The sequence below is a fragment of the Rosa rugosa genome, chromosome 2 (assembly GCF_958449725.1).
Source record: "Rosa rugosa chromosome 2, drRosRugo1.1, whole genome shotgun sequence".
Taxonomy (NCBI): Eukaryota; Viridiplantae; Streptophyta; class Magnoliopsida; order Rosales; family Rosaceae; genus Rosa; species Rosa rugosa.
This window is the reverse complement of record NC_084821.1, coordinates 3,447,671-3,472,631: the sequence shown is the minus strand read 5'-3', so window position 1 is coordinate 3,472,631 and position 24,961 is coordinate 3,447,671. Positions and strand designations below refer to the sequence as shown.

At 38.2% G+C, this 24,961-nt stretch overlaps 1 protein-coding gene across 5 annotated transcripts; it reads right to left on the bottom strand.

The window, feature by feature from the left end:
- Positions 1 to 6,821: 6,821 nt before the first annotated feature.
- On the bottom strand, positions 6,822 to 24,909 carry LOC133731634 (probable disease resistance protein At4g27220). 5 transcript variants are annotated; one of them, XM_062159016.1, is made up of 5 exons: positions 24,233 to 24,908; positions 22,905 to 24,111; positions 21,418 to 22,517; positions 7,270 to 7,362; positions 6,822 to 7,125 (listed from the first exon to the last, which is right to left on the bottom strand). In XM_062159016.1, the coding sequence occupies exons 1-5, from the start codon at positions 24,733 to 24,735 to the stop codon at positions 7,119 to 7,121; spliced, it is 2,910 nt and encodes a 969-aa protein (XP_062015000.1). In that variant the 5' UTR covers positions 24,736 to 24,908; the 3' UTR covers positions 6,822 to 7,118. The 5 variants fall into 5 exon arrangements, with proteins under 5 accessions (XP_062015000.1, XP_062014999.1, XP_062015001.1 ...); XM_062159015.1 differs by having other exon boundaries at positions 21,418 to 24,111; positions 24,233 to 24,355; positions 24,509 to 24,908; XM_062159017.1 differs by having other exon boundaries at positions 21,418 to 24,111; positions 24,233 to 24,363; positions 24,509 to 24,646.
- Positions 24,910 to 24,961: the final 52 nt, after the last annotated feature.

Genomic DNA, 24,961 nt, shown 5'->3' with positions numbered 1-24,961 from the left:
AGGGCATTTTTCAGTTGCAGTCTTATATTCTCATGTATATAATATGCTGTTTTATATTCACGATAAGACTTACAGAGATCCGGAGAAAAAGAAACTGTTTCTAATAATTTTGAGAATAGTAATTATAACACCTTTATTGTGTCACATGCTATACATTTTTAGCAGAAGCTACTTCTCTCTTGTTTCATGATTGGGTGCATTTCAATCAATTTGGTTAACAGATCTATGTTTTGATGGATTTTAGGTTTGTTTAATCTTGATCATGTTCAGCTCACTTAAGATATGGCTTCCCAAGTGTGCATCATCTTCATGGTGATTAGACTTTTTTTTTCCTTTTTCTTTTCAAGGATAAATTTAAAGTCTTCCAAAGCCTCCATAGAAGACCCATTGTATTCATCCTCATGCTTCATAGCATTCTAGATCGTTTCTTTTGCCTCACAAGCTTTGATTTTCAGGTGCTTCCCTTTCTCCGTCTCATTCATTACCAACTCTATCTTTGCCACTACATCTTCATGCCTAACCTCACTGCTCTTCTCCTTTGCTTCCCCCACACAAAGCCCAACTTGATCCTCCATATACTTGGCATTCTGAGGCCACCCAAGTAAAGGCACCCGATGGATAAAGGACTCAATCACTGGGAAAAGCAGAGGTTGCTCTGCCAGATAGGAATCATAGGATTCAACTTAAGGTGCCCAAATTTCCACTAGTAAACCTTTGCTTTGAGCTTGGACTGTTTGCAGGAACCTTGGTGGCAACCACTCCTTGAAATCTGAATGATTAACCTTCCTAGAGAATGGCTCGACAATTAATTGGCTTCTCTTCAAATCTTTCATGTGTTTTACTGGTGTTATTTTCTTTCCTAGTGTGTTGTCAATGCAAGTTACTTTTGGTTAAGGGTTTGTATCATGAGTAGATTTAGATATTTTTGAACCGGACAAAATAATACCTCAAATTTTTAAAGTGATTAAATATGTATTTGAACTCGAAAAAATGTACCAATTAAGTACTTCTATAAAACTTTTGTCAAATCTCCGCTACGTAAATGGTAACATAGCAGAAATCTCTGGGAGAACTTACAATCTCAAACTAACCATGCCAAGAGGTAAATGCATATTATGCATTTATGCTCATAACGAGGTAGAACATTAATTGACATGATATTTCCCATATCAACAAATCAGCAGTGGATAATAATGCTCGACCGAAAGACAGGAAAACCAGGAACAAAATACAAAGAAACAAAAATATTTATTTTACAATTGATTAGCCACGATAGAATCGATATAGTTGAGTAGTTGACTACAGATTCATAAAAGAAATGGGTATTCTTCTTCTTCTTCTTCTTCTTCTTCGCTCTCAAACAATGGGTAATCATCTTCTTCTTCTTCTTGAAAAAAAAAAAATCTTTTTGGCCTAGCGCTCTGCTAGGGTTTATCGTTGGTATTCCACCTTCGACAAATTTCTCAAGACTTCATAATCTTGATACTTATGGCTCTTGCTCGTCTGGTGGCTAAGCGTTCTTTTCTCATTGTTGCTTTTGTTTTGTTGCTTGGAGCGCCGCCTTGGTGTGGGCTCCCTGTGGTTGCGGTTTGGGGTGGTAGCTTTGATGTTTGGGTGGCAGATCTGAGGCCGAGCTCTATCGGCGTGTTTCTGGTTTGGTCTGAGTTGGATAGGCGCGACTGGGTTTTAGATCGTGGTCGTCAAATTACTGACGGAGGTGGGGATTGCACAATAACTGCGGAACAGGTGGTTCTTTGCACCTCCTCTGGTTTTGGTGGACCTTTCGGCGGTTCTATTTCTAATTGTGTTAGATGTGATGGATCTATTCCTGCGCCGACGTTCTGGGATTGGTGTGAGCGTGGTGGCGGTCGTATGGTTTCGGGGTGGTTGGAGAGGAGGACTGCGCTAATCTTCTTGGGCCGAAATCCTCTGATGATAGGCGGCGGCTTAGGGGCTTGGGATTTGGATGCGGGATCGGACGCCGGCGGAGGTGAGGTTGTCGTCGACGATGGATGCAACAAGTTGTCTGGAGGCGGCGATGCCAGAGGAGCTGCTGCCAGGGTTTTTCCGAATTGGGCCTCCAGCTGGGAGGTTTTGGATGTGGGCCTCTCTGTGGGCTTTAGGATTGGGTGGCTTCGGGCCCAAAAGGCCTTTAGGGCGGTCTTGTCCTCCTGCTGGGATGATCGTGGTTGGGCTTCTTGCTTTGGGATCTCCAAGGTTGGGTTCCACAGATGTGGTGGTGTATGCGGGCTGGCAGTTGACGGCTTGACAAGTTGGGCTATCTGGGATTCCAACTGGACTGTGGGTTGCTTTTGGCTGGAATGGGGCTCTAGGGCCCATAGTAATATTTAAATTTTTATTTGGGTCGCAAAAACCAGAGCTTTAGTTGTTTCCCCTTTATGTCTGCTTCGAGGTTTCTTGGTTTTTGTTAGAATAATGGTGCGTGGATTTCCTAAAAGGTGGGTGTACTCGGGATTTTTTGGGATTTTATTCTTATAGAATAGGGTGTCATGAGGTTCTAAGGGACGATTGCTTTCTGTCGACCCCATAGGGGTGTTTCGTTTTTGTACTGCTTGCTGAACTTAATGAAAGGGCTGACCTATTTCGATCAAAAAAAATCTTCTTCTTCTTCTTCTCTCTCAAACAATCTAATGGTCAATTTGAGATAAGATAAGTATATAAGTTGAAAATTTAATGCATCTCAAAAGTCTCAAAATATTGTTAACAATACATTTTTCAATCTATTTGGAAAACGGAAACATAAGCTAGGAGCAGAAATCCAAAAGCAAAAGTAAACTAAAATGAAACATTAGAAGAAATATACAATGTGGTGCCTTTTCAAATTGTTGTTTGTTTAGTAGAGTAATTAAAAAGAAATGTTTCGTCGGTGATATGAAATTTCTATGAAATATTAACATATCAAAAATTTAAAAGAGAGAATGATGGATGATTACGAATGATACCAAAATAAAATAATAACTTAATATTGAAAGAAACAAAGTTACAATTTGATTGGATTTGAATCATGGAACTGAATGAAAATAATAACAATAATAATAATAATTAACATTTTGTATGCGTTTACTGGTAGGCAATCGGACTACCAAATATGACAAATCAAGCAAGTTTTTGACACAGCAACGTACCTGCTGAAGTCAGAAAACGAGGCTGAAAAGTTGGGACAGTGCCACTTATAAAAGTCTTCCAATGAAGGACACTCAATATCAGAAGTAGCACTTTCATGGTATAACATTGGAAGTTCCTTCAAACGTAATTGCTCTAATTTTGGAAGAATGATCTCTTTGTTGCTTGCTTCAACTATTCTTTCCAAAAAGGGGCAACCTTGTAAATTAATCAATAGATTCCAATTGAAAAAGACATTGAGCAACATCAGAAGTGAAGAGACTTCCCTGCAAGTTGCACCAATTGATGGACAAACTCTGAAGAGTTTGGAACATCGCAGGTGGAGGAGGTCCATCGCATATGCTTCTTATTGTATCTAGATAATACAACTCTATCTTTCTCAATTTTGATTGTTTTGGCTCAAATAACGCTTCATACCCAAACACATATTCAATCTCCTCCATGGAACGACAATGTAGTTCTTCTAGATTTGGTAGTAACAATGTTGATGGTAGAAATCGTACATTCAATACCTTCAAATTGAATAGAGACCCAGATGGTAATTCACCAATACATAACTCCCCACAATCTACGCAATCCAGATACAACTCTACCAAGTTCCCGAACACAGATACTTCTGGAACCCATGTTATTGGGTTTATCAACTTGTACATATAGCAACCGAGTATAGAGAGATGCTTCAGTCTATGTAATCTACCATGCTCAGATTCCACAAATATGTCAATTAGCCTTCGGCACCCTTCCCACTTTAGCCTCTCTGCTGTGTTCATCACTGCGTTGCGAAACCAGTTCGGTAAGCGACTGATGATGTTAAGCTTCAAGGATATTGAATTATGACCAAATCGATCAATGGCTTCCATCTTCTTATCTCTACCGATACATATATCAAACTCAACCCAATTCGGATTTAACTTAACATCGTTAGGGATACATTCTGCATCGGAGAAACGAACTTTCAAAACTCTTAATTTTGACAATCTAGCTACCTCATCAAAACTAACATTAGTTTCTTCTTTGCCTCCCACAACTTTACTCACCCATTTAAAAAAGAGAAAAATTCAGCTACCGTCCCCAAACTATTCTGCCAAGGTCAATTTGATACCCGAACTCTCAAAAGTATCAATGTGATACCCAAAGACCTAAATTAGCATCAACGTGATACTTCCGTCCAAAATTTTTTACGGCGCCGTTTGTTTGCTGACGTGGCAAGCACGTGGGTAAAAAAAAAAAAGTGAAATGACGCATTTACCCTTCTTTTTTTTGGAGAAAAATTCAGCTATCGTCCCCAAACTATTATGCCAATGCCAATTTGATACCCGAACTCTCAAAAGTATCAATATGATACCCAAAGACCTAAATTGGCATCAACGTGATACTTCCGTCTAAAATTTCTGACTGCGCCGTTTGTGTTGTTGACGTGGCAAACACGTGGGTCCAAAAAAAAAGGTGAAATGACCCATTTACCCAAATCGAGCAATTGACAGTGTGTGGGAGAAGCCAAAGGTACCAAGTACCAGCTGCCAAGTCTTTTTCTTGATCTAATTGTGCTCAAATGCTATCTGGGTTGGTTTTGCTTTTTTGGTTTATGCTGGGTTTGTTTTTAGTTCTTGTATACATGAATTCATAGTTATATGTTGCTTTGACCTTGTGATTGTGATTTTGATCGGAGTATCTGATATCTGTTGTTATTGACATGACGGTGGCGGTGGAGGAAGATGACGCTGAGGTTGTGGCGGTGGAGGAGGGCGTTTGATGAACGGAGGTTCTATTAGCGAATGGGTGACGGTCTTTGCGAAGAAAGAAGATGGTTGGTGGAGCTAAGGTTCACCAGAATTTGGTGTGCAGCGAACCAGTTTCCCAGTTGGTTGTCCCGAAAGAGGAAAGTTGATGGGCGGAGAAGAAGGAAATCGGTTTTGGCGGAGAAGAAGACATGGGCGTCTCTGGGTGCCCAGAGCAGTTTTCTGGGTGCAGAAAGATTTGATTTTTTTTTTTTGTTAATCGTGTCACCCAACTTTGGTTTTGGGTCCGTCCGCTGGGAGTTGAGTGCGAAGAACATGAATTTGTAGCAGGAATTGGAGAGGATGATGGCAGTGTTGGTGATGGTTTGGGCGGAGGGGAAGGAGATGAGAGAGAGGAGGAGGCGAGAGAAGAAGAAGAGGACTGAGGTTGAAGAAGAAGCATAAGCCATTTTTCTTTGATTCTTGGGTGGAGGAGAAGGAGCGGAGCTTGCGGCGGTTTGGCTAAAACAATATCCCAGAAGAACAAGAACAAGAAGAAGAAAAATAAATGAAAAGAAAAAAAAAAGAATTAACAAAAAAAAGAAGGGTAAATTGGTCATTTCACTTTTTTTAAGGGCCCACGTGCTTGCCACATCTGTAAACAGATTGCGCCGTTAGAGATTTTTGACGGAAGTATCACGTTGATGTCAAAATACGTCTTTGGGTATCACATTGATACTTTTGAGAGTTCGGGTATCAAATTGGCCTTGGCACCATAGTTTGGGAACGGTAGCTGAAATTTTCTCAAAAAAAAAAAAATGAAAATTAACAAAAAAAGAGTAAAAAGTCGATTTTGCCCTTTTTTTTTTTACCCACGTGCTTGCCACGTCAGCAAACAAACGACGCCGTCAGAAATTTTGGACGGAAGTATCACGTTGATGCCAATTTAGGTCTTTGGGTATCACATTGATACTTTTGAGAGTTCGGGTATTAAATTGGCCTTGGCAGAATAGTTTGGGGACGGTAGCTGAACTTTTCTCTTTTGTAAATGAAATTACTTATAACGATAATCTGATTGAAATGTTTCTCTTACATCTAATTTGTCATATGGATATGGTGATACAAATGTGAAATTAGTAAAAATATAATTTTTTTTTATTAAAAAAAACCTTATTTACGGCGTGCAAGCTGCGCCTTAAATGGGAACTCAATCACTCTTTTACGACACACATTATACGCCTTAAATAGAAAGTCTTTCACGGAGTGCAACATGTGCTGTAAATAATATGAGTGACATTTCCGATATCACTTTGACGGCGTTCTTGGATGCACTTTAACGGCGCATTTTAGTGTGCCGTAAATGTGGTACGTCTTTTACGGCTCCGGCATTTACAGCCTGCTTTTGTGTGCCGTAAATACCCTTTTACGGCACACATTGTGGGCAGTAAAAGACCATTTTTGGTGTAGTGTATTCTACAAAGTAGCTTTAGTTAGTCAGATTTTATCACGAGTGCGGGTTGAATTTTTTTAAATTAGACAAAATCGTCATCCTACTTTAAAGTGATCATATATTCATTCATATAGATACCTAAACTCCAAAAAATATACCGATTAGGTACTTCCACTACTAGAAAAACCCCCCAATGCACACAAATGACAATCACACGGATATTCATACAGATGCAATTCTGTATGAGGAAACGGGCAATGCACACAGATTTTTGTATGAAAACAACATTCACACAGAAATCCGTGTGAAATATATTCTGAAAGTGGGACCATGAAGAAACTCACACGGATGATCCGTGTGTATTAACGTTTTCACACGGATATCCGTATGAAATACTACGATTTCACACGGATTCTCATCCGTGTATGATGGGGGGTTTTTCTAGTTGAATTCAGTAACACTTCTGTCAAACTTCAATCTAAATGGTAATATAGAAAGCGGGAATCCTATGGAGAAGTTAAAATCTCAGACAACTATAACAATAGGTAAATGCATATTATGCATGCCCATATCAACAATGACGAAAGATATCTGCAGTTCAGTAACATGCCATTTTTCATATCAACAAAATCTACAATGGATACAATTGCAGGAAAACAAGGAACAAGATACAGAGAAACAAAAATGTTTATTTAAAATTGATTAGTCATGACAGTGACAGAATCGATACAGTTGTCTACAGCTTCACAATCAAATCTTCTTCTAGTCATTGAAGGTCTCTTTGTGTTTCTTGTATGCGATCAACTTTAAAACCTAATGATTAATTTGAGATAAAAGATAAATAAGTAAACTAAAAATTTAATGCATCTCGACACTTCAAAATATTGTTAACAATACAATTTTCTATCTTATTGGAAACGGAAATAATAGGCTATTGAGTTGGATACAGCAACATACCAATTGAGTTGGCCTTGTTTCCTTCTTGAGATAGAAGACCAGTAAGAGTTTCTTCGTGTTTCTTGTGAGGAACCAGGATACCGAAACCCCATACTGATAGTCAATTTGAGATAAAAGATGAGTATATAAGTTGACAATTTAATGTATCTCCAAAGTCTCAAAATATTGTTAACAATACAATTTTCAATCTATTTAGAAAATGGAAACAAAAGGAGGAATTTTATTATACATCCAGCTTCATAATCACATATCAAATCAAACCCACCCATTAAATTCTTTTAAAATCTCCCAAACCTATTAATTAGGTTCATCTCAAAATAAAATAAAAAACTATTAACTAGAATAAATAACAAAGGGAGACAAATCGGTTCTGGTCTGCTCTGTCAAACGTGTTGCGGTGGTGGTCTAGTTAGCTTAGACACATAAAGGAAGCGACTATGGCCTTCTAGAGTAATCGACCGCCCGAAGCAACGGTGGTGGTGTTGCTCAAAGCGGGTTCCTGGGCTAGGAGTTGGGCCTGGGGCTCTGGGCCTAATTCTGAGGTTGGGCTAGTTGGGCCAAGTTCATGGGCTCTCAAGGAGGGTGTCTTGCCACCCTCACTTGTTACCTAGTGAATTGAGCAGGCCCGGCTCAAGAGGTTTAGACCTACTTGGGCAAGTTTGGGGCTAGTTATGGTCTTCAACTGTCAATCTATTCGGATCATGACTTCTTCGAGAGTTGGTAATTATCTTGAATGTGATTGGTGTATTTCAAGCAACTTATGGATAATGAGGTGCTCCTAATTGTTGGCTAGGAAGTGGCTTTCTGTTGGTACCATAATTGCGTGATTGACTAATGGGAGGCTAGTGAATGATTTAGCCCTAAAAGACATGGAGTTTCTTTGTTTATAAGTTCGCTAATTATAGTGAGCTTATCATCGACTTGTAATGAGTTTGCTTAGATTAGGGTTTCCGGATTTTCTTGCCGGCTATTTTTTTGTAAGTGCAGCTAGGCTCTAGCCATTGGCAGTTTGCCGGCTATTGATTCTAATGATATCAATTTCTATTAAAAAAAAACATATTTTTGTTAAAAATTACAAAATATGCCAAAAAAAACTATTAACTAGAACAAATAACAAAACATATTTTTGTTAAAAATTATGAAATATGCCACAAGCCTCATATATATTGTAGATAAAAACGCCCACAGACATGTCTCATAACATAATTAGACCCTTGAATTAAGTAGTATGAATCAATACCTAGATGGCTAGATATGAGGTTATTTATAGGACTAAATTCAGTTTAGTCCCTCGAACTTTAGGGTTAAAATTAATTTGGTCCCTTGAATTTATTTTTAATCATGTTGGTCCCTAAGCTTTCAAATCCCATTAGCCGCGTCTAATTTTTGAATTTCTTGCGGAACGTGATGTCATTCGCTGAGCTGGAGCTGACATAAGGCCCACTTTTCAGACTTTAAACACCCTAAGAAGGGCAAAACGGACATTTCAAATGTAATCTAATTTCTAATTTTTTTTTAATTTTTCTCTACATTCTCTCGTTTAAGATGAACAACGACGCAAGCTCCAACTTCGAGTCAAGCTTGCAAATGAATGACCGCTCCAGAAAGAGAGAGATGGAGATGGAGAAATGAAACCCCATCCCCAGACCCAAATTCAATCCAGTTTAAAGCCGACCAAATCCGACGCAAGCTTGTAGATGAAACCCCATCTCTCTCTCTTTCACACCTCACAAGCTCCCATCCACCACATTGAAATTCGCAACCAAACTCCGGTCGACCTTGCTGCACGGCCTCTGCCGCCGAACATCTCGACTGGAGCTGTTAGAGATGTTTGAAGTTTTCAAAGGCTCGTTGATAGAGTCAGCAGTTTGTTAGGTTTCTTTTGGTTCAAGTCAGCAAATAACTCCTACTTTCAAGGAGCTCGTTGTAGTTTGATTGTGTTTGACTATTTCCTTAGCTAATCAACCACGATATTGGAGTCTGTTAGTTCGTGGGCTGTTTTTATGCTTTTCTGTTTCATGTATTGGCTTTATAAGCCAGAACCTTTCAGTAATTCAATAAGTGAGTTATCCATCAAAACTGTGTGTGAGGTTGCTGTGAATTGGTTTCTAACAAGTGGTATCAGAGCCCCATCATAGGGGCCTGATTGAGTGAGAAGGAGTGAGTTAAACACTAAGAGAAAGAGTGAGTGTGTCGAGAGAAAATGGCAGAAAGCAGCAATGGCAAATATGTGCAACCTGCCATTCCCAAATTTGATGGGTTTTATGAACACTGGGCGAAGCTAATGGAGAATTTCCTTCGTTCCAAAGAGTACTGGAGTATTGTAGAGAATGGAATCTCTACAGTACCAGAGGGAGCAGTACCTACAGAGGCACGAGTCAAGCTGATTGAGGAGGAGAAGCTGAAGGATATGAAGATAAAGAATTATCTTTATCAGGCCATCGATAGAGAAATCATGGAGACCATTCTCCACGATGATACAGCCAAGCAAATCTGGGACTCTATGAAGCAAAAGTTCCAAGGTTCAACAAGAGTGAAGAGAGCACAGTTGCAGGCCCTGCGCAGAGACTTCGAAGTCCTCAGAATGAGGGAAGGTGAAACAGTCAATTCATTCTTTGCGCGTACACTAGCTATAGCTAAGAACATGAAAGCTTGTGGTGAGAGTATGCGAGAGAATGTGATTACTGAAAAAATCTTGAGATCCATGGTCTCCAGGTTTGACTATGTGGTGTGTTCGATTGAAGAATCAAATAACCTGGAGACGATGACAATTGACGAGTTGCAGAGTAGCCTCCTTGTCCATGATCAGAGAATGAAGAGTCATGATGAAGAAGAACATGTGCTGAAAGTCTCTCATGAAGATAGAGCAGGAAGAGGCAGAGGAAGAACTGCTTTTAGAGGAGGCCGAGGTAGAGGTAGAGTGAGACAGCCTTTCAATAAAGCAGTAGTTGAATGTTTCAAGTGTCACAAGTTGGGACATTATCAATATGAATGTCCTGACTGGGAAAAAAGGGCCAATTATGCTGAACTCAATGAAGAGGAGGAGCTCCTTCTGATGTCCTATGTTGAGCTCAACAATTCAACAAGGGAGGTGGTTTGGTTTCTCGACTCAGGGTGTTCAAACCACATGACGGGGAATAAGGAATGGTTCGTGGATCTGGATGAACAATTCAGGCACTCAGTGAAGCTAGGGAATGATTTCAGGATGCCAGTGAAGAGAAGAGGCAACATCAGACTCGATGTAGGAGGTGTAACTCAGGTAGTTTCAGATGTGTACTATATACCTGAGTTAAAAAATAACCTTTTGAGTATTGGTCAGCTGCAAGAGAAGGGGTTGGCTATTTTGATTCGAAATGGAGAATGCAGGATCTATCACTCTAGGAGGGGGCTCATTATGCATACACATATGACTTCCAACAGAATGTTCGTTCTGATTGCAAACATGAAACCACAATCTTCACCATGTTTGAATGTAGCTTCTGAGAACATCTCCGAGCTGTGGCATCGAAGATACGGACACCTGAATCACAAGAACCTGAGAATCTTGCAGTACAAAAAGCTAGTAAAGGGGCTGCCTCAATTCAATGTTTCAACCAAAATGTGTACAAGTTGCATGAAAGGGAAACAACATCGAGAAGCTATGCCAAGAAAGAGTCAGTGGAGGAGTTCTCAGCCACTTCAATTAATCCATGCTGATATATGCGGTCCCATAACTCCGGAGTCAAACAGCAACAAAAGGTACCTATTGACATTCATCGATGATTGTAGTAGAAAGATTTGGGTCTATTTGCTTGTTGAGAAAAGTGAGGCATTTAGTTTTTCAAGCACTTTAAGAATCTTGTTGAGAAGGAGTCAGGGTTATCTATATGTTGTTTGAGGACAGACCGAGGTGGGGAATTTACCTCAAAGGAGTTTAATGAGTTTTGCAAAGCTCATGGGATCAAGCGCCAACTTACTGCAGCCTACACACCCCAACAAAACGGGGTTGCAGAGCGCAAAAATCGTACCATAATGAATATGGTTCGATGTTTGCTCTCTGAAAAAGAGATGCCTAAGCCATTTTGGCCGGAAGCGGTGAGATGGACTGTTCATGTGCTTAACCGAAGCCCAACTGTGGCGGTGAAGGATAAAACACCAGAGGAAAGTTGGAGTGGAGTAAAACCTAGCGTGGAGCATTTCAGAGTCTTCGGTTGCATAGGGTATGTTCATATTCCAGATGCAAAGAGAGTGAAGTTAGATGACAAAAGTCATAAATGTGTATTGATTGGTGTAAGTGAAGAGTCGAAAGCCTACAAGCTCTATGACCCGGTGACAAAGAAAGTGGTGGTTAGCCGAGATGTGCAGTTTAATGAAAATGAAAGTTGGAATTGGGGGAGGAGTGAAGATGAGGTCAAGGCCGATGTTCTGGAATGGGGTGAGAGTGAATTCAGTGATGCAGATGACGATGAAAGTGAAAGTGAAGAAGACCAACAAAATGAAGAACCTAATTCTAATGAGGGTTCTGGAGCAAGCACACCAAGTTCATCTGAACAAAATGCATCAGACTTACCTGAAACAAGAAATAGGAGGCAGCCTGTATGGATGCAGGACTTTGAGAGTGGAGAAGGGCTCTCTGAAGATGATAATGAACAGCATAATTTGGTGATGTTTGCTTCACAGGAGGATCCAACCAGCTACGAGGAAGCAGCTAAGAGCAAGAAGTGGAGAATGGCTATGGATCTGGAAATTGAGGCAATTACAAGGAATAATACTTGGGAGTTGGTTAACTTGCCTGAGGGAGCAAAACCAATTGGAGCAAAGTGGGTATATAAAACGAAACTGAACGAGCATGGGGAGGTAGATAAATGCAAGGCTCGGTTAGTGGCGAAGGGTTACACTCAGAAGCAAGGAGTTGATTACAATGAAGTCTTTACTCCTGTGGCTCGTTGGGATACGATAAGGATGGTGTTAGCCTCGGCAGCAAGAAATGGGTGGACGGTGTTTCAGCTTGATGTAAAAAGTGCATTTCTGCACGGAGAGTTGAGTGAGGTAGTATACTTGGAGCAGCCGCAAGGTTATGAGAAGGAAGGAGAGGAGCATAAAGTCTATAAACTCAAAAAGGCTTTGTATGGGTTGAAGCAGGCGCCAAGGGCCTGGTACAGTAAGATTGAAGGCTATTTCCTCAAGAATGGTTTCGAAAAATGTAGCCATGAGCACACCTTATTCATCAGAACAGAAGAAGAAGGAGAGAAGATTTTAATTGTGAGTCTTTACGTAGATGACTTAATCTGTACTAGTAATGATGCTTGTTTGATTGAGGAGTTTAAACGATCGATGAAGTCTGAGTTTGAGATGACAGACTTAGGAAAGATGAGATTTTTCCTAGGTGTTGAAGTTCAGCAAAGTTCGAAGGGTATTCATGCTTGTCAAAGAAAATATGCTCAAGAAGTTCCCGATCGGTTTGGCATGAAAAACTGCAACTCAGTGAGGAATCCAATAGTCCCTGGTACGAAGCTAACTAGAAAAGGTGAAGGAGAGAAGATTGATGCAACTTGGTATAAGCAATTGGTTGGTAGCCTCATGTATTTGACGGCTACCAGACCAGATTTGATGTACAGTGCCTGTCTCCTTAGCAGGTATATGGCTAAACCATCTGAGATGCATCTACTTGCTGCAAAAAGAGTGCTGAGGTATTTAAAGGGAACTATAGAGCTTGGCGTGTTTTATGAAAGAGGAGGTGAAGAAGAACTGGTTGCATTCACGGACAGCGACTATGCCGGTGATTGTGATGACAGGAAAAGTACTTCCGGATATGTGTTCAAGTTAAGTGGAGGAGCTGTTGCTTGGTCCTCGAAGAAGCAGGTTGTGGTGACACTTTCTACCACAGAGGCAGAGTATGTTGCAGCTACAGCATGTGCGTGTCAAAGCATTTGGATGAAGACAGTGCTCAATCAACTCAGTCCTTCTCAAAGTAAGTGTATTACTGTGTTTTGTGATAACTCATCCACCATTAAGTTGTCTAAAAACCCAGTTTTACATGGTAGAAGCAAACATATAGATGTGAGGTTTCATTTTTTACGTGATCTCACAAAAGATGGTGTGGTTGAGTTGAGGTACTGTGGTACAAGTGAGCAGCTTGCAGATATCATGACTAAACCTTTGAAGTTGGAGAGTTTTGAGAAGCTTCGAAGGATGCTGGGAGTGAAGTCTTTGACTGAGGTAAACTGATTGCTTTTTGGCAATTTCAGTTTAGGGGAGGATTTGTTAGAGATGTTTGAAGTTTTCAAAGGCTCGTTGATAGAGTCAGCAGTTTGTTAGGTTTCTTTTGGTTCAAGTCAGCAAATAACTCCTACTTTCAAGGAGCTCGTTGTAGTTTGATTGTGTTTGACTATTTCCTTAGCTAATCAACCACGGTATTGGAGTCTGTTAGTTCGTGGGCTGTTTTTATGCTTTTCTGTTTCATGTATTGGCTTTATGAGCCAGAACCTTTCAGTAATTCAATAAGTGAGTTATCCATCAAAACTGTGTGTGAGGTTGCTGTGAATTGGTTTCTAACAGGAGCTTCACCAGCGGCACGCCCAAACCGAAAATACCCATCCCCCAAATCTTCTCTCTACACCCAAAACCTATTCTTTCTGGGCACATCCAAATCACATGTCTCTAGTTTCTTCTATTTGAATATGAAATTGGATTAATTGGCCTGTTTTGATTGTACGAGACCTTGACACTGGGTCTGATTTGGGAAGATGAGGGGCTCTTGCTGAAAGAGCATCCGGAGTAGGCGTTGGGTTTGGGTGGAGCTAGCTAATGAAACGGGTCAGTTTTTTGTTAGGTTGTGTTTTGTTGGACGCTGAGAGGTGGTGAATCTGATGATGAAGAGATTGGGGATACCATGGGTATGGGATTTTGTTAGAAGTTGATGAGGTCGATGTTGGTTTAGAGTGGGGCAGTGGTAGTCATGCTCTGTATTCGGGTGGTTGGTCGGAATTGCAGGTGTAGAGAGAAAAGAGATGTGTGTGATTAGAAGAAAAACGGAGGCGAGGCGGTCGGAGGAAGGTGTAGGGGAGGATCTGGATTAGGTGGATGATCAAGTCAATGGAGTCAATTGCAGTGGGTAGTGGCGGTGGCCGCTGCCTGCTCAGAATTGTGAAAACCAGATCGGTAAAGTATCCTAGCGGGGAGGCCGGAAGATAGGAAATTAGGGTTTAGATTTATGGGATTGGATTGGGATTTAAGGAGGGTTTATCGTGGAGGGAAGAAGAAGCGGCTTTCCGGCGACGAAGAGGGGTAAGATCGAATTGGGTCTCAGCCAAGATCGAGGAAGAGCAAGAAAAAAAAAATCTTAAGAATTAGACAAATATGTAATTAGGAGTATTTTGGACATTTTCTCCAAAATTAAGGTAGAGTCTGCAAAAGTGGGGATGTTAGACCATAATTAATGCATTCCCCTAAATATTGAATTTAACTTGTTTTTGAGTTTATTTTAGGTGTTGTTCGGTATCGTTTTAGGATACCCTTTTTTGTATTATGAATCCAAAAACAGACGGAATATGCATTTGGTGCATTGAATTTTGAAAACAAGGAGAATTGTTCTCAGAGTACAATTCTGAACATCCGTGTAAATTGTGGAAACGACTTTTTCTTGTTTTCATTATTTTACGAGTACAATCAGAGCAAACAAAAAGCACGCAAGCTTCTCATACTCCCTGCCAAGCTCTCTATGTTCATTCACTTACTCTTTCACTCTCTCCCCCGACCCTTGTTCTCCTGCAGTTCTTCCCCCAATTTCTTCCTCTATCTTTCTTTGCATGCTTTTTGGATCTCTTGGATCTATAGATCTTGTCTATCAAGAGAGAGATAGAGACACCACAAAATTTCATCCTTGTGCCATTCCTTTTCTAATTGGACTCATTGTAATTCGAATTGATTATGAGACAGATCTACATAATCCCACAAATTTGAATAGCATGAAAATAGGAACAATGACCTTGTTCTTTCACTCTCTCCCCCGACCCTTGTTCTCCTGCAGTTCTTCCCCCAATTTCTTCCTCTATCTTTCTTTGCATGCTTTTTGGATCTCTTGGATCTATAGACCTTGTCTATCAAGAGAGAGATAGAGACACCACAAAATTTCATCCTTGTGCCATTCCTTTTCTAATTGGACTCATTGTAAGTCGAATTGATTATGAGACAGATCTACATAATCCCACAAATCTGAATAGCATGAAAATAGGAACAATGACAGCTTACTTAGGATAGAAAAATATGAATTTGAGTTTGGGATTTGTGTTTGTGCATGCTTGATAAGTTGTTGCAGACACATGGAGGTATTTGGGAGAGAGAGTAGAAGAAAGACCGACAAGTGTAAAGACGACGGCGATAAAGATTTATTTATTTATTTTAATTTTATATTTCTTAGTAGTTCATGCTTCAACAAGAAAAGAATTTTACAAAATTTTCTTAAGATGACCATACAAGTTTTACTGTTTTATTTCTCATAAACTGTTTTCGAAACATTTTACCGAACACATTCTCAAGTCACAAAAATGCCAAGTACAATTCATTGTTTTTGTTTTGTGAAACAATTTTCCGAATATCGTTTTGTAGAATGTTACCGAACAGGCCCTTAGCTTTCACTAAATCATTTTCTTATTTATCTAGAATTATTGCAAGAGTGAAGAAAACATTAATTTTGAGCTTTAATCGAAGTGGAGAATTGGAGTTAGGAAGAATAACTGTCAAATGTAGAGCAAAATGTTAATTAAATACCAAATTCCGGCGAACCATTGAAGTAGAGGTGCGCCACCACTCACGGTGGTGCCATGTATTTTCCAGCCATATTCATGAAGGAGTAAGAAGGATGAGTTTATACCACAACATCTATTCCACATCTATTTATCATCATTCTATCTTAACCAAAATCCAAATTACCTTTTGATTCAAATTACTCCTTATTACCCAAAAGTCCACTATCACCATTGCTTTCACTATCATATTCCACCTTCATACTTCCACTGTCATCATACCACTATAATCAATATTTCTACTATCATTATTACTTTTACTATCATATTCCACCTCCATACTACAACTATCATCATTACTTGCTTCTTTCTCTTCTCTATATAAGCATCCTTTCATTACACTCTAAACAATCACCCATACCACACCATTATATCTTCTTTATCTCCATCTCCTCCACAAAACCTCCATTTTCACCTCCCAAAATTCAAACTCATAATTCCCATACTATCCCTACTACTCTATCTCCTCCATCACCACCACCATTTCTTATCCTCTACCTCCATTAACACCACCACCACTACATCATTTCCCCACTCTCTTTTCTATCATCATTTTCTCCATCTACTTCACCTATTCACACAATACATAATACAAGTTTCACTATCTTTTATCATCAAATCTTTAAGAGCAAGAAGGAGAAGGAATCACCACCACCACCAAGACGTGAGCTTAAGGACCATCCGACACACCACTAAGCCAATTCTATCCCTTTTACTCTAGATTATATTTTGGTGTTTATTGATTATGAAGTTAGTATATGTAATTATGAGTGAGTAGTACTTTGTTGGGGCTAGGGTTGAAAGCCCTAACCAATCTTGTATAAAGTGATGTTATAATAAGATGTGATGCAATTTTCTTTAATATGCCTACATGCTAGTTCAAGAGTTGAATGCATATGCTTAGACTTTACCACTTTGAGTATGTGTGTTTGCTATGTCATGATATAATGTTTAGAGATTGGTAACCTTTAAATGTTAAAGCATGAAAGCACACTAGGTGTGCATGTAGGGGTTGTGAATTACAATCACTTGGAGATAAGCTTGGTTGGTTTGCACGATTTCTTCATCTCTAAACTTTATGCACTTAGGGTAATGCACTAGATACCTAACTGGATTGAAATGCATAACTTAAGTAGTTAAGGACTACACCCCAAAGAAGTTGCTTGATATCACAAAAGGAGCATGTCATTTGTCATACCCGAAAGGGATGCAAGGAGAGAAATTGATTAATTAATTTAGCATCATTCATATTGAAATGCATCAATACTTGCAAGGGAAGTTAGTGGTAGACAATCTAAATCTTAACTTTCATCCATTTGATCACTAATTTACTTTAGAGTAATTTAATTTATATTTGAGCATTTAGTTATTTTCAATTCAAAACTATGATCAAAAACCAAAATCAAATCACTACTTCATCTTGCACATACTCACCATGAGCCTAGATTTCCTTGTGTTTCTAGGTTCGGGATTGTACATTTGCATATTCTAGCTCTCCTTAGGTTCACACCCTAGCTAGTGAAAGGAATCCAATCCTCGCGGGTTCGACAACCTTTCTTAAATCCCTATACTATTACTTGTACCCCTTATACTTGAAGGTGACTATTTGGCTAACAGGGGCCACATGTCTCTAGCTCAGCGAATGACGTTACATTCAGAGGGAAATTCAAAAATTGGACGCGCCTGATGGGATTTGAAAGCTTAGGGACCAACGTGATTAAAAAAAAAATTGAGGGACCAAACTAATTTTACCCCTAAAGTTCGACGGACTAAACTAAATTTAGTCTTTATTTATAATACCCAATTGTTATTGTAGATACCTAAATTATAGGTATCTGAATAGGTATGTATATCTGATTAAGTATAGGTTAATTCCTCCTCAATATGTATTTGTGATTTGCGTTTTATTTTTTAGGGTTTATGCTAGATAGGAGGTTATTTATAATACTCAATTGTTATGTAGCTACCTAACTTATAGGTATCTAAATATTATGCGTGTAGGTTAATTCCTCTTCAATAGGTATTTGTGATTTGTGTTTTGTTTTTTTAGGGTTTATGCTAACGAATATCGATTTCAACATCGTTGGCTTTTGAATTTTGAATTTTTTTTCCCCAATAGATTCTAGAAGTCTATAAATGGCTAAAGAGTATTCCCACTTAGAGATTAGGTGCAACCTGAGTGAGAGAATATCTAACCACGTCAAAAAAGATAAATATCTACATAAAAGGAATATAACATATTCTGATGATAAGCACACATATTTACTAAAAAAAAAAAAGATACATAGCTCACATCAGAAAGGAAGAAATAAAGGAAAATTAGTCGTTTTAAATAAGAAAAAAAATCAAGGATTAAGTTGATTGTAATAAATTTCAAATTTTTTAGCCATAATTCAAATTCAAAAAATAGTAAACATCCGGCTAAAATTAAGAAGGATTTAGATTACAGCCTATTTAATTAGAAGGGCAAAATAGTCAAGTTAAAAAATGAGAAAAATCTTAATTATACACATAAACCTACAAGAAAAATCTTTTAGTAATACGGTTACCCTTCTAAACTTTCTCTTTCTATCTTCCTCACTTATCTTCTGCCATGTGGATTCATTTATGGTTAAAATCTACAAATTTACTACCTTAAGAAACAACTAATTTCATTCCATGTTTCACCCTTATTAAATGCTCTCTATTAATATATAAAAAAACTCTTGGTTCTTGTACAAAACTTTATTTTCCTAATTTTACTCTAATTTTTTTCATTTCTTATATTTCCTAAGTTTTTCAACAAAATTTTTTCTTTCATTTGTTTTGTAATGTTCCAAAATTTTGAGTTTTTTTTACATATTTTTATATAAAACCCACAGAAAATAAAAAACCAAACAAAATGGTATATCTCATCCGCCTCATCGACATGGTAGCTACATACATTTGTTTCTCTTCTCGTTAGAAAACATATGAGATTAGATGATTAAATAAATTCGGCAAAATAGTCAAATTACCTCCTGACTTTTCCCATAGCTGCCAATTTACCTCATGACATTTCAATTTTTTTTTTTCACACCCTAACATTTCTAATTCTTGCCGATTCACACCTTACCGTTAACTTTTAAATTTTCCATTCAATTTCTCTGTTAACTTGCTAGCTAGGCGTTTTCGTCTTTCCAATTGTCACAAAAACACACACACACACACACACTCACACACACACACACACACACTCACACACACTTAAGAGTTTTAGGGTTGGGTGTTTTTTTTGTTAGTGGTAAGAGTGTTAAAAAAAAAAAATTAACCTCATGTTATTTTGTTTTTGTACGTATTGATATTCTTGAACAATTGGTTTATTAAGGTTTTTTTTTTTTTGGTGACAATTGGAAAGACGAAAATGCCCAGCAAGTTAACGTAGAAATTGGATGGAAAATCTAAAAGTTAACGGTAGGGTGTGAGTCAGTAAGAATTAGAAAAGTTAGGGTGTGAAAAATCAAAATTGAAATGTCAGGAGGTGAATTGGCAGTTATGGGAAAAGTTAGGGGGTAATTTGGCTATTTTGCCAATAAATTCTCTCTCTCTCTCTCTCTCTTTATTTTTTTAATTTTTTTTTACATTCTCTTCGATATATGTATATAAAGGAAATGTTTGGCTATTTTTTGGGCTTCAATTCTGTTTTTATATTTTTATATTTTTGGATAAAATTTGAATTATGTTCTTAAATATATAAGTACCATGTGCGTATTTCTTATGTAAAATCTCAACTGTAAGCCCACAGGAGTTATATATATATTGCAAATAAAAAAGATTCACAAAAGAAAAAAAAAATTGAGAAACTAAAATAAATTACTTAATTAAATGCATGTGAAATTAAGCAAGGATAAAGGGGGGAAGCGAAAACTTGTCTTTTAATTGTATCAACAGTTTGAATGTTTTAGGTAGTAGAATATACATGGCATGCAATGAATAGGAAAGGTAGAAAGGAGAAAGTTGAAAGGGAAGATTGTTAGCATTCCTCAAAATTCAATTATGTGAATTGGGTGTAGCTTAGCAAATATATGTGTGTGTGTGTGTGTGTGGGGGGGGGGGGGGGAGGGGGTGGGTTGAGTGAGTTTATCCTAATACAAGTTTTATTTTTTGGTTCTTTATCTTATATAATTAAGCAAATTCTTCTTTCAATGTTTAAACTTTTAAATCTCCTCTTATGCCCATAGTTTATTAATATGCAGAAGAACAACATTTTATCAAAATAGGGTAAAACTGATATTAACCACAAATTTCTCAAGATTAAAGGTCAAATGGCATGCAGATTTTCTCTTTCCAAGAATATCTCTATATGACATATCCAATTAAAAAATAAATATTTTTAACGAAAATCTCTCATTAAATTTACTTCCATTTTTTTGATTTTTTTCTTTCAATTTCAATGTTCTTTCAATCCAAGTAAAAATACAAGCAAATTTACAACTATGAGCAATGAAGAAGAGATTGATTTCCTTTCAAAAAAAAAAAAAAAGAGATTGATTTTTTTTTCGTTCAGTGTTTTAAATTTTTAATTTGCGGTGTTCGTAAAAGTTATTGCAAAGATTTTGATGAAGTTAACACTAATGATTTTGTGAATTGAATAACAAATTAACGATGGGGAGGCAACAAAAAGACAAAAAAATAGTAATAAATTCAAATTTCGGTGGAGAAGATAAAAATTAATGTTATCCAATGAGAAATTAAGTAGTCTTTATATTTAATTAATTACTTATCTATTTATTTTTTCTTACATATTTGAATTTTTAAAAATTACTGTACTTATTAATCATTTTACATTTGGATAATATAGTCTTTCAATAATTCATGTATTTGTAGGGTGAACTAAGAAAATTGTTGGGTGGCAATAGCCGCACCCATAAATAAATTGACATATCCGGAGTACATGTTAAGAGGCTAGTCTAATTTAAGCTAGGAGGAGAAATCTAAAAGCAAAGCTAAACTAAAATGCAATATTTAGAGGGAACAAATGAAGATAAAACATTGTATGCGGTGCAAATCCACAAGCACCCTGTTTTCAAATTTTCTTCAAAGCGTACCTAGGCTTTTCATATTGTAGTTTGTTAAGTAGAGCAATTAAAAATAAACCATCGATCATCAATGACATGAAATTTCTATGAAATATCAACAAGCGATCATTTGATTATCAAAAAAAAAAAAAAAGAAAAAAAAAAAAATTCTTTGGTGTACTGGTGGTGGAAACTCATTTCCATTGAATGATGGCAAATGAATCATGGATTTGAATGAAACAAAAATGATCGTTTTGTATTTGTTTACGGGTAGGCAATCGGACTACCAAAAATGACAAATCAAGTAGGTTTTTAACACAGCAACATACCTGTTGAGTTCGATTTCTTTTCTGCTGTGGAAGTCAGAATAAGAGGCTAAAAATTTCGGGCAGCCAAACACACACAATCTTTCCAATGAAGGACACTCAATATCAAAAGTAGCACTTTCATAGCAGATCATATCAAGTAGGAACAAAGCTAATTCCTCCAAATTTGGAAGAATGATCTTCTTGTTGCTTACTTCAACTATTCTTTCCAGAAGGGGGCAATACCGTATATCAATGTATTTCAACTGAAAAAGACATTGAGCAACATCAGAGGTGAAGAGACTTCCCCGCAAGTGGCAATAATCAATGAACAACCACTCAAGATTCTGGAACATTGCAGGTGGAGCAGGTGCATTACATATGCTTCTTACTGTCGGTAGACGAGACAACTTTATCTTTCTCAATTTTGAGTGTTTTGGCTCAAATAGCGCTCCATACCCAAACACATATTCAATCTCCTCCATGCCACAACAATTTAGTTCTTCCAGATTTGGAAGTCTCTGTAACAATGTTGATGGTAAAAGTACATTGATCCCCCAGTTGTAACAATTTACCTCTAATAACTTCAAATTGAACAAAGACCCAGGTGGTAATTCACCAACACATAATTCCCGGCAATCTACGCCAATCAGACGCAGCTCTTCCAAGTTCTCAAACACAGGTTCTTTCGGAACCCATGTTAACACGCTCATCAGCTCGTGGTCATAGTCACCGTATACAGAGAGATGCTTCAATCCATGTAACCTTCCATGCTCATATTCCATAAAACATTCAATAAGCCTTTGGCACCCTCTCCACTGTAGGCTCCCTGCTATGGTCATCACCGCATTGCAAAACCAGTCTGGTAAGTTACTGATAGTGTCAATCTTCAAGAATATTGAATTATGAGCATATTGATCAGTGGCTTTCATCTTGTCGTCTCTGCCGATACATATATTAAACTTAACCCAATTCGGATTGAACTCAACATCTTTAGGGATACATTCTGCATCGGGGATACAAACCTCCAAAACTCTTAAATTTGACAAGCTAGTTACCTCGTCAAAGCCCGCATTGGTTTCGTCTCCTTCTCCCACAACTTTACTCCCCCAGTTCCAAAATCCCTGCATGTACAGTTCTTCTAAATTATGCAACTTTGATATCACTTTGGATGGAACTGTGTCAATACTTTTACTGGTGATATCCAACATCCTTAGATTGGTCAAATCTCCTATTTCTCTCGACAACCCCTTAAAGCATGAATTTCTCATACTAAGAATCTCAAGCTTCTTAAGTTCTCCCAGTTTAGAAGTGTCAATAAATTTGAAACAACGATCTAAATACAAAGCTTGGAGATTGGTTAGCAGACTGAATGATTGGGGTAGTAATGAAATACGGGTCCGCGTAAGATCTAAGACCGTTAATTCATTCGGACTTTGAAAAAAGGATTCTGGGATCTCTCCTATGGAGGAATTAGAGTTGAGTAACAAAATTTGGAGTTTTGGACATACCAACTTTTCAGGTAGCTTGGCAATACAATTAGCCATTAGTGAGATTGCCGAATAGCCTTCATGTAATCGACGAGGCCAATCCTTTAAACCACAGCCAGCTTTCACCAAAAACCCATGCCCATCTTCAGATTGTGCAATTTGAATGGCTGTATCCCGGACAACATCATGCATCCTTACAAATTTATTGTTTTCACCATCCAAAAGCAAGCAACAATGTTTAAGGTGTGTGGCCACGGAATCAGCTTCGTCTCTGGCTTCTTCGATTGTGTCGGCATCTCGAAACAACCCTTTCCCGATCGCATACTTGAACAAGTCTTCTATTTCGATTTCAAAGTCTTCTGGGAATAAGCAACAGAGCAAGAAGTATGACTTATAGTCCTCATCTTTCAAGTAATCATAGCTTAATTTTATACATTTGGATGCCTCTCCGTAATCCTCAGGGTTGGCAGTATGAGACTTCTCTAATCTTTGAGCTGCTCTCTTCCATTCCACCAAGTCTTTATCTCCGAGTGCCCTTGCAACTGCTATCAATGCAATCGGTAAACCGCAACACTCTCCAGCTACCCTCCTCGCAACATCCTCGAAATTGGTGGATTCAAAAGACCTTCCTGCATTTCTCACAAACAAGGTCCAAGAATCTTCTTCTGATAGGGTAGTGAGGTTGATCTTTTCTTGGCACTTCATCGCATGACACACATTTCTTATCCTTGTGGTGAGTAGCACTTTGGACTTGCACTTTCGAAGTTCCTTGTAGCTAGGTATTCCTATGTCTGACAATTCCATTCTCTCCCAAATGTCGTCCAGGATTATAAGGATCTTATTTCTTCTCTTTATCTCCTTGCTCAATCTAGCTGCTCTTCCAATTTCTGTCCCCTCATGTAATTCGAAGCCCAGCAACTCTGCCAATGTGTCTTGAATTCTTTTCAAGTCAGGGTTTTGGGATACGACACCCATAATCACATGATCAAAAATCCCACTTTTTCTAGCATGTGCAGCGACATGTTTTACCATGGTTGTCTTTCCAACGCCTCCCATGCCGTAGACACCAATTGCAGTGACGTCATCATCTGTAGACGCCTTCATAATCTCATACATGGCTTGTTTTGTTACTTCAAATGCTTCGAAATCTCCCGTGGACTCAATTGCATCAGGTACTACTATACTGCAGATAAATTCCACAATGACGTCAACAAGTTGTTTGTGAGTCCTACAACAATAAATCAAGGGTCAAAAATAAGCGTTAGCTAGGTAAATATATAGTACCGATCGAAATTGTAGGCACAATTATAACTCTTGGTACGGAATTAAGATAGCCTAATTATGCTTACTTATAATCTTGTGTATTCCACCCCGAGAAACCGGCCACTTTCTTTAAAGCATCTCTCCATTGTTTCATCTTCTTTGATTTGTGTCGCCGAGAGTTTTCATGCTTAATGAAAGCGTCTCCGAAACTGTTTTTCTGATATCGAACATCAGTAGGATCAACATGATAAAATAGTGGCAAAATTCTGTTATGGTCTTTCATGCACTCACAAATCTCTCTAAGTTCCTCCAAACACCAAGTAGAAGAAGCATAATTTTTCGAGAGAACAACAATTGCAAACCTTGATTCTTTAATTGCCTTTAGAAGAGTGGGAGAAATAGCATCGCCTACTCTAAGGTTTTGCTCATCCAGGAACGTATTAACTCCTCTCCTAGTAAGTCGGTCGTGTATGTCGACTGTAATCCCCTTGCGAGTGTCTACACCCCTGAAACTCAAAAACACATCATTCTCCCAACTTGGATCTGATGAAGGAGGAGATGCACAGGCTATTTGGGAGCTGGAGGCCATTGGAAACCACCAAATCAAAAGAAGAGGAAATCAAGAACAGGAAAGAAGAAACTGCAAGAACAAGGTCTCAACTCTCAAGCACAGGCAGGTAAGAAGAAACTCCAAAAACCAAATGAAAAAACCCACCCACCAAGGAGGGATAGAGGTTCGAGAAATTGAGGGAAATTATACATATATCTAAAGCCCGGTTAACTGTTCATCGCTGTGCAAAATGGAGTTACGGTTT

Coding starts and splice junctions, on each gene's coding strand:
- LOC133731634 (XM_062159013.1), bottom strand. CDS start 24,735: ATGGCCTCCAGCTCCCAAATAGCCTGTGCATCTCCTCCTTCATCAGAT. Junction 24,112..24,232: donor TGGAATACACAAGATTATAA/GTAAGCATAATT, acceptor TTATTGTTGTAG/GACTCACAAACAACTTGTTG. Junction 7,363..21,417: donor AAAGAAATCGAACTCAACAG/GTATGTTGCTGT, acceptor ATTGACTATCAG/TATGGGGTTTCGGTATCCTG.